At 50.8% G+C, this 9,539-nt stretch overlaps 1 protein-coding gene across 3 annotated transcripts in view; it reads right to left on the bottom strand.

Annotated features, from left to right (window-relative positions):
- Positions 1-5,248: 5,248 nt before the first annotated feature.
- Positions 5,249-9,539, bottom strand: part of LOC101996723 (ubiquinol-cytochrome-c reductase complex assembly factor 1) — an 87,876-nt gene continuing 83,585 nt past the window's right edge. For all 3 annotated transcript variants that reach the window (XM_005363066.3, XM_026787177.1, XM_026787178.1), the window contains one exon: positions 5,249-6,853. In XM_005363066.3, the coding sequence (XP_005363123.1) occupies positions 6,719-6,853 (135 nt within the window). In that variant the 3' untranslated portion in view covers positions 5,249-6,718. The remainder of the gene's footprint in view (positions 6,854-9,539) is intronic.

The following is a 9,539-nucleotide window of genomic DNA, read 5'->3' as shown; positions in this document are numbered from 1 at the left end:
ACCTTGTGTGTCACTGTCCAGTCTGCTACAGGGTCACCTTGCATGTCACTGTCCAGTCTGCTACAGGGTCACCTTGCACAGTGAGTGCTTTCTCAGTGGACCTTTTCTCCTAATGCATGATGGGGTGGTCGTTCCTGCCACACCTCACACATGCTCTAATTATCATGTGGATAAAACCCAACCAAGAGGGTGCTTTTCCAGTTTGTCTGTGGCCAGGCCGCAGCAGAGCAGCTTCCTCAAGGCTACGGCTTTTCTACTTCTTCAGTACATTCCGTACAAAGCAGTTCCGGCATCAGGTTCTGGTGAGCGTTCTCTGAGGTGTCCCTTTGAATTCACTCTGCCATTCCCAGGACCAGAGCCTAGAAGGGATAGATTCCCTTCTTCGCGAGGCTAATGCATCCTGGCCCTGTCCTGCCTGTCTGTCCCTGTCAGGCTGCAATCCTTCAAGTGGGACAAGGGGTAGCTCACTGCTGTCTGTCAAATGGTGCATCATCCAGACCCGCCCCCAGGCACCCCTTCTTCTCTTTCCCGAGAGGCCATGAGTCCGCTCAGGAATTTCCTGTCCCAGGCCTTCACCTGAGCAGATTTTCACCTCCCGGTTACTCATGCTATCATAACCGTCCCTACCTCTGCTTTTCTGATTTTGAATCCCCACATATTTTCCAGTTGTGCATATGTACATTCCACCTCAGAAGGCTCAAAAGCTTTAGTTAATTTTTTAATTAATTAATTTATTTAGTTTTGGTGTTTTGAGACAGGGTTTCTCTGTGTGGCTTTGGAGCCTGTCCTGGATCTCACTCTGTAGACCAGGCTGGCCTCAAACTCACAGAGATCCACCTGCCTCTGTCTCCAGAGTGCTGGGATTAAAGGTGTGTGCCACTACCGCCTGGCAAATGCTTTTCATTTTAAGTGGGATTTATGTGTGTGTGTGTGTGTGTGTGTGTGTGTGTGTGTGTGTGTGTGTGCCATGTGTGTGCAAGTGTTCCCTTATAGGCCAGAAGATAGCATCAACTTCCCTGGAGCTGGAGTTAGCTGCCCAGTGTAGATGCGAGGAGCTAAACCTGGGTCCTCTGAAAGAGCAGTAAGGGCTCTTAACTGATGTGGCATCTTTCTAGCCACTTCCACGTGTCTCTGTGTGATTTTTGTTTGAGACAGAGTTTCTCTATATAGCTCTAGCTGACCTGGAATTCTCAACGTAGATCAGGCTAGCCTCAAACTCCAAAAATGCACCTGCCTCTCTGCCCTAAAAATGTGCACCTCCCACCTGGTTCTTCTACAGTTCTCTATGACTTAAGCGGATGGCTGCGGTCAGTCACGTGAGCCTGTAGGAAGGGTGAACTTAGGCCTTTTCAAGCCTCCACCTTCCTCAGCTACAGCATGAACTGACACCTCTCAGGGCTGTCGGGATTTAGATGAAACAACAGGTGGAAAGTGTTAGGAACAACCTTAAGACCAGCCTCTCCGCAGACGCAAATAATTCCAATCAGACCAGATTAGACCGAATCAATGCCCATGTTTACTGCAGCAGCTGGTGGGTGGCCCGGAAAGCATGGCAGGGAAAGAGAGACGGGGCAGGGGGGGGGGGGGACACAAGACCCAAAGACCATGCTTCTATTTTTGGCGGCAGCCTACATAGCCTGTGGGAGCGGTCCTGACCCTCCCTGTGGAGGGGTCAGCACTTGGCAGATTTTTCTGGAGGTGGAGTCTGGACCAAGGCAACTCCCAGGGGGAGGGGGCTTGAGATTGAGCTTTCTGCTCCATTGGCTCCCCAAGGATAAATGCCAGGGGCTGGGGTGACACTTCCAATCATCCCAGAATCCTTGGATATAGGAGTGTCAGAGGGCTGGGGGTCTCACTTTCAATCACACATCCCAGACTCCTTGGATATAGGGGTGTTAGAAGGCTGGGGTCTCACTTTTACAAACAGAAAGAGGTGACAAATGTGTCTGTCACAGGGCAGAAATTCAATATCAGTTATTTTGAATTTTTATTGTCCACCTCATTGCTCAATGCTTCTCATTTGGACACCCCTAGGGAAAACGCTGTCTCCTGAAGCACTAGGAGACATTTTCCTGCGACAGGGATAGCTCAATCTTGAGGCAGTCTCTTTCTCACCTTTGACCGTGGGAAGCTCCTGGCCAAGTTTTATACCCAACTGCAGATCTCTGCAGACCTGAGGGAGGCAGTATGGTCCAGGGAGAGGGCTGAGTCTTACAACCCTGTGGTATGAAGTGGAGCCATGGCTCTAGGCCTCCTGAGCCTTAAACCCTCACTGTGGTCAGCAAACATGCTGAGGACGATGCCTATCATAGAACTGCCAAGAACACACTTAAAAAAAACCACAGGCCCACCAACCAGAATCAGGTGGGTGCTGGTGATGAGCCATCTTGGCTTTTTTTCTCTTTTGGAGAAAGAGATGTGATGTGACTAAGGCTGCCTGGCCCCCAATTTGTTATCCTCCTGTCTCAACCTCCCAAATATTCCCAAAGCAGGACTTTACAAAAAAAACAAAAACAAAACAACAACATGATTTCATACATATATGTAGTAGGACTTTTTTTAAAACATGATTTCCTACACATACGTAGTGTATTTTCACCCATTACTCTCACCCCCTTACTTGTGCTGAACCTTCTAACAAGCCCCCCTCTACTTTCATGACTTTTGTTTGAGAGCCAGTGGGGTTTAATTAGGGTCGCTGGCAAGAGCCTGGGCGTGGAATTATTCCCTGGGGCAGGGCAACTCACCAGTGGCTGCAGTGCTGAAGGAAAGCTTTTCTTCCCCTCCAACCCTAGCTTCTCAGGAAGGGGCTGGGCCTTGAAAAGCCCCTCCTCCACCCTCCACCTGGGTTGAGATGTTTCTGACCCCCCTCCTCCACCCCCGTCCTGTTTGGCGAGGCCATGTCTAGAAGACAGTATTTCACAACGATCCTCCCTGTCCTCCAGCTCTTCTGCCCACTTCCATGATATTACCCGACCCTTGACACAGACATGCCTGGTGTTTGCAATGACCAGAGAGGCATTGGATCCCCTGGAACTGGATTACTGTTAGTTGTGAGCTGCTATGTGGGTACTGGGAATCGAACCCAGGTCTTCCACAAGAGCAGCCGGTGCTCCTAACCACTGTGGCATCTTTCCAGCCCTTACAGGTTCCCTTGAAGACTGAGTACGCAGTTACGATCCCCTGCACCAGCCACCGCTTCCCTGCAAGCAGTGGCTCTGTGACCAGGGTTGAGAGCAGTACTACTCTATGGGGTAAACTAAGTATTCAGAGGGCAGTTTGAGAGCATGTCCATTTAGCAAAACAGCACAAGGTTTCACCCTAAGGCCTATGACCTCCGCAGCCATGGGCTTTTGAGCAGGTCTATAGATGTCAGACATGGATTCACTCTTACGGAGTGGACCTCAAATCCAATCAGAAAGCAGTTGGTTACCCTTGAACAGTCATGCCAAGATTGCATAAGTGGGCACAGCTTGCCCAGCACTGCAGCTCACAGGGTTCACCTCTGGGTCTGCGGGCATCTTCCATACTATGAAAGCTGACCAGGAGGGAGGACACTTGCAGCTCAGCTAATTTCATTTCCCCGTGTCCTGCCACTGAACCTTGTGTCTGGCCACAGGGTCTTCCCTCTGGTTCTAATGGACAGTGAAGAACAATAGCAATGGCCTGCATTGTCCTGGGAGTTTGGTAGGATTTCTGTTTACATCTTTATGTCTGTGTAAGGATGTCACATCCCCTCGAGTTACAGACAGTTGTGAGCTGCCATGTGGGTGCTGGGACTTGAACTCAGGTCCTCTGGAAGAGAAGATTTTAACCACTGGGCTATCTCTCCAGCCCGTGAAAGTCATGGGGTTTTATTTTTTCTGGGTAGGATTTCTAGTATAGTTATTTCCCATCTTTCCTTTTCATACTCACATTTTATCTTCTGAACGTTGCTTCATGGTTTCCTTATTTTTATATTGTGTGTGTGAGGGGTCACCTATGCCATGAGAGTGGAAGCCAGAAGACAACTTGCAGGACTCAGTTCTCCCCTAACATGTGGGGTCCCGGAAATCAAACTCAGGTCATTGGGGTCAGCAGCAAGGCACCTTTACCCACTGAACTGTCTTGATGGCCTTTTAGTGAGACAGGATCTCATGCTGTAGCTCAGGCTAGCCTCAAGACAACCACGCCTCAGCCATGCTCAGCTTTTTTATAACTGCCTCTTAACAGTTCTGCCCCTTTCTGGAAGTGGAAGTATACAAAAGGTGACAAAAATAATTCCCGAAGAGCAGTCTTCCGGGGACCAGAAATAATGCCTTCCACTTGTTTTGGCTAAATTTTTTCCTTCTAATTAGAAAAGTGTTTAAATGGAGCTTCTGGGTTTGGAGCTGCTTGATATTTCAGCATCAGTGCTAAACTGAGATGAGCTGAGGCTGGCCCAATGGCTCTTTTCTGTTGGGCTTGCAGACAGCGAGTGACCGCTCACTCGCCCTCGCTTACTTACCAGGTGCACAGCAAGTGACCTCCCAACACGGCGGCCACTATGTGGTTGCAGCCGACAGTGCAGTATGGGGAAGGGTTACCTCTGCTTTTAGAGGGGTGCTAAGTGAGCAGAGGACACCATTCGGTGCACCCCAGAAAGCCTGTGGGGAGCCGACACTCAGGAAGATTAAGATCTCTTCCGTCGGCACCAGGAGGAAGAGGGCCAGGTAGAGGAAACATGTATGGTCCCTTCAGGTAACTCCAAGTGACGCCCTGTGCTCGGGCAGGGATGCGGGTACGAGTCAACCTAAGAGCCTGCGGCCTATTGAGTACCCGAGTTTTAGCCTGAAGATGGGAGGGTGGTGTGACAACTGATGCCTCCGATCATGAATAAGGACCCCGGGAATCACAGCCCAGCTCCACGCTAAGAGTTGCTGGATCCCAACACTGAATTCTAAAGATACAATCTCTACAAGCAAGGGCCATTTTCCGTTGCTGGGTTCAGCTAGGGTTTGCATGAACACAGAACCTAAGAAAGGTAAGCAAGGGCACCAGGATGGGCCCTAGTGATCTTTGAAATGGCTGCAAACTCAAGGTTCCCTGACAGGAAAGCAAGCCCAGTAGCTAAACTGGTGCCGTGCGCTGGGATCTGTGGCTGGGGAGCTGCCCTGGGCAGCAAATGGGTTAACGCTCAAATAACTTTTATATATGAATTAATGTGCAGAGCTAGGAGCCAATCTGTCCCATTAATTTTTCCATCCATTCCAGGAGCAGTTAGGTACACACAGGAAAGTTTATTTTGGTGCGTGGCATACTTCACTCCATTAAAAATAAATTAATCAGCAAATTCCTGCCTGGCTCGCCTCTGGTTTATGAAAACAGTGCCCAGATGTAATGAGTTACAAGGTGTTACTATCTCATACTCACAGAGGACGCTTCACTCCAGGGCCCCGCTCACGACAAAAGCATCTTAAATAAACCAACGGAAGGCGGCTTGATTTGTAATGTTTTCACAGAAGTGGCGCAGAGCGCACAGTATAGAGTTTCTGTATGTGACTCATTTTATAGCAACTCAATGAAGGAAGCTGGATGGGGGAGGGAGGGGCACAACGGGACCTACCCCCTTCCCTCAATTTCAGAAAACCTTCCAAGAGATGACCAAGCTCTCAGAGAGGAGAGAACAGGTCCCCTAAATGCTCAGACCAGGTGCCCCTTCCAGTACATGCTCTAGAAGCTGGGGAGGGGGTGGAAACCAGGCTTTGGCTGGGGCTTGGGATGGTACCAACAGGCACGGAAGAATGCTCTTGCTATCTCGTGTCAAAAGAGGCTGAGAGAGGAAAGTCTGAGCATTCCTTCCCAGTCCACTGTGGGTGACAAAGGATCTTCTGTCCTCAAGACCTCTTTCTAAATGACTTAGAATATGACGAGCCCCTGGGCCCACAAAGACCTCCTGGGTCCCAGAGAATGCGCCTGGCAGACTATGTTTTGCCCACACAAGGACTCCTCTCTGTGAACTGGAGACAGGAGCAGGAGCAGAGAGCGGCCGGAGCTAATTCTCGAGCGTGGAGCATCCACCATCTGGCCTATGTTTCTTTGTTTTGTTTTCGGGACAGGGTTTCTCTGTGTAGCCCTGGCTGTCCTGGAACTCACCTTTGTAGACCAGACTGGCCTCAAACTCAGAGATTAGCCTGCCTCTGCCTCCCATTGCTGGGATTAAAGACATGTGCCACCACGTCTGGCTTTCCTATGTTTCTAAAAGACCCTGGAACAAAGAAGAACCATGGCAGAAATAATTTGGTTTTTTTAATGGCTACTTCAACCCCATGGCTCACAGCTGGGGGCCAGTATATGGTTACCCATCTTGACTTAGCACTAGAAACTGCTCCTAGGCACAGGGAGACCTGGGTGGGTGGGCCCCATTTCTAACAAACTCATCCCTTCCTCAGCCTTCTGGAAAAGCTCTGTCACGTGTGTTGCTTAAGGGACTTGGGAAGTGTGCCTGGGGCTTCTCTTGAGGGAGGTAACATGTCAGAAGAGCGAGAGGATCCCCCCACCACACACACAAGCAGGACTCCCACTGGATCAGACTCCTAGGCTCAGAAGAAGAAACTCAACACAAATGAGCTGAGTATTCAACAGGTGTTGTTCAAAAGTCAGTTCAGGCCACCTTCTTCAGGGTCCTGGGACAAACAGGCACTTCTTCCATGGAGGTTCCTCCAAGCCAGCCAGCTAACTGTCCAGAGGGGCCAGTGTCTCAAAGGCCCTCATCATTGTAAGTAGGAGTATGGGGCTTCAAGATGCTTTGTGGGTTCTTTTCCACCAGAGGGCGCCATTTCACTTCCCCTGTCAGAAGTAGATCCTCACCGTTCATGGAGTCCAGGTATTGCATCTGGAAGTAGAGAGCAGGGGACAGAGAGAAGGCATAAGTGGGGGCGGCAAAGACAGCTTCCCCAAGGGGAGGAAAGGGAAGTGGAAGGAGAAGAGAAGGGGAGGGAGTGGTGGCAGCAATCTGACAGTCCAGCTCCCAGCACTAAGGGGACTTGGAGAAATAATGGCCTAGGGCAGTGGTTCTCAACGTGTGGGTCATGTGACCCCTTGGGGCAAACAACCCTTCTCAAAGGGGTCACATATCAGATATCCTGCATATCAGGTATTTATTTACATTACAATTCATAACAGTAGCAAAATTACAGTTACAAAGTAGCAACGACCCAGCTGCAACAAAGTAATTTTATGGTGAGGTCCCCACAATGTGAGGAGCCGCACTAAAGGGCCTCAGCATCAGGAAGGTTGAGAGTCACTGACCTAGGGAATCACACTGTCGATGTTTTAGGAAATTCCTATCATGTATCCTTGCTCCACCCATCCCCTATGAGGGACACTGAACCTCTGCTACCCCTCATTACAAGTTCTTACAGGCCAAGAAGGTAGAACGGATGATTTCCGGAAGTCATCCTGTCTACTCTCTGCCTGTCACTGGTGCTGTTGCACAAAGTGGTCACTTTTGAAACTTGGTCCCCTTGTCCAAGAACAGCCGGAAATGTGTATCTTACGAAGCACGGGAGTGGGGAGCAGTGAAGTGCATGCAGAATACTGGCACACCAACACTTTTCCTAACGTCTTTGACATCTTCATCCTTTCGTGGTCCTGATGCTGCCCGGTGGGTCGTTTGTCCTGCCCTACATGGCAGACTCCCTTATGGGGAGAGCAAGGAAGACTGGGCTTTATCTTAGGCCTTGGATCATCTCCTCTTCCAAGAGCACACTGCTCCTGTTTCATTTTGAGACTGCCTCTTGAACTTAGCCCCAGCCTCTGACCCGAGAGCCCAGCATCCCCGGGTCTGCAGTTCAACTCCGCCATAGGCCACACCTCGCTCCAGCTCCTCACTTTGCCTACATCCTGGGTTAACTTTAACTACAGATGGGTTACCAAATAGTAACCAATTTATTGTGTGGGACCAGAGACGGCTCAAGGCCCAGCTTCCCAGGCTGCCCCGACACAATGTCAGAACATGCCTTTTCCTGGCTTCCCCAGCACCCTCCTGAACCCAGCTTACACTATGGACTGGCCAACTGCCTCCAGGGCTGCCTGTGTGCTTGTCTGGCTCCTTGCACTCTGCTCAGCCCAGGCCTGACACGGCAGGTGTGCTCAGGCGTGACAGAACTGAGCCCCTCATCCTCCTTCTTAGGGCTCCACCACTGCCCACTTCTAAGGGGGCCAAATGAGGGACACTAGTTATGGCAAACCCTCCTTTTGGGACCCCTGGAGAGAGGATCTGGCTGTGCCTTGTCATGGCCTCTGGCACAAGCCCACCAGGACAGATGGGAAAGAATGGGTGGGTCTCTAAAAAAAAGTGTTTACTTTGCCAATTTCAACTCCTGTCTAAGGGTGAGGCTCTCTAGCCACAGTGCCTTCGCCCCGGCTCTGGTGGATCCGAAGAACAGTCAAATGGCAGTGTTGGCCTCTGGGACTCCCTACGCTCTGGCTACCAACAGCCTCAGCAACCAGCTAGACCCATTAGCCTGTCTCCTCCAGAGCTGGGGTCTGGCCTTCCCTGTCCTGCTTGTTGGAGGCTAGCAAGGCCATGGAGGTGAACTCAAGGATTACTATGGCATGATGCCCTTTCAGCCCCAGGGGCCAAGTCCATGAAGCAAAGGTGTGACTCACAGACAGCTCAAGCTGGTGAGCTGTCTGCAGCAGCTGTGGCCTCTAGTGGTTAAATGATTCACTCAGCTTGGGTTCTGAGGCCAGTCGTGCAGGGTGAACCACTGGGAGACCCCAGAAAAGCCTCCATGGCCCGCCTCAGGATGAGTGAATCCATTCATGCAGAAGGCATGTGTTTCTAATCCATGCAGGATCTAGGGTGGGAGAGCAGGAGTTAATTCTGCCCTGTGCTCAAGCAGTCCTCACAAGGAGCTCCTCCTGGAAGCCTTAGGGTCAGGGATCCTGAAAAGCCAGAGGGGTAGGGACCTGGCATGGGGACCCTGCTTGACTGCAGACTAGCCGGTGGGGAGCGCTGGAGAAGCGTCTGTCGGGTGCTGCCTGGAGCCTGGTTCTGCCAGCAGTCAGGAGAACAGGAATGCACACAGGCACAGTGGGTGACATTATGCCTCATGCCACATTTCCAGGACTGAGAGAATAGTACTTAGCCTGGCACCTAGCACCAGCAGGTAATGAAACAGCAAATGAATACCACGGCTTTCTGAAAGCAGCAGGCTCTTCCTTTCCTCTCCGTCCCCACTTCTGGGATCCTCAGCCTGGTTCACAGCTGGATACTAAAGGTGCCCATTCTTTGTTCACAGTTGGACACAAAGTGTGCTTGGTCCTCACTGTTGTTGTTTTTTGTTTGTTTTGCTGTCTCGTGTACCCCCCCCCACACACACACACAGGGTCTCACTATGTAGCCCTGGCTGTCCTGGAACCCTCTCTATGTCGACCAAGCTGGCCTCGAACGCACAGGAACCTGTCTGCTTCTGCCTCTGCTCCCCAAGTGCCACTATGCCTGGTCAAAGATGTTCATGTTTAAGCTATGACTGGTGGCTCACAGATGAAGACAGAAGGATCAGGAATCCAAG

The sequence above is a fragment of the Microtus ochrogaster genome, linkage group LG8, assembly GCF_000317375.1.
Source record: "Microtus ochrogaster isolate Prairie Vole_2 linkage group LG8, MicOch1.0, whole genome shotgun sequence".
NCBI classification, from domain to species: domain Eukaryota; kingdom Metazoa; phylum Chordata; class Mammalia; order Rodentia; family Cricetidae; genus Microtus; species Microtus ochrogaster.
Note: the sequence above shows the minus strand (reverse complement) of the source record. Positions and strands in the feature narration are given on the sequence as shown.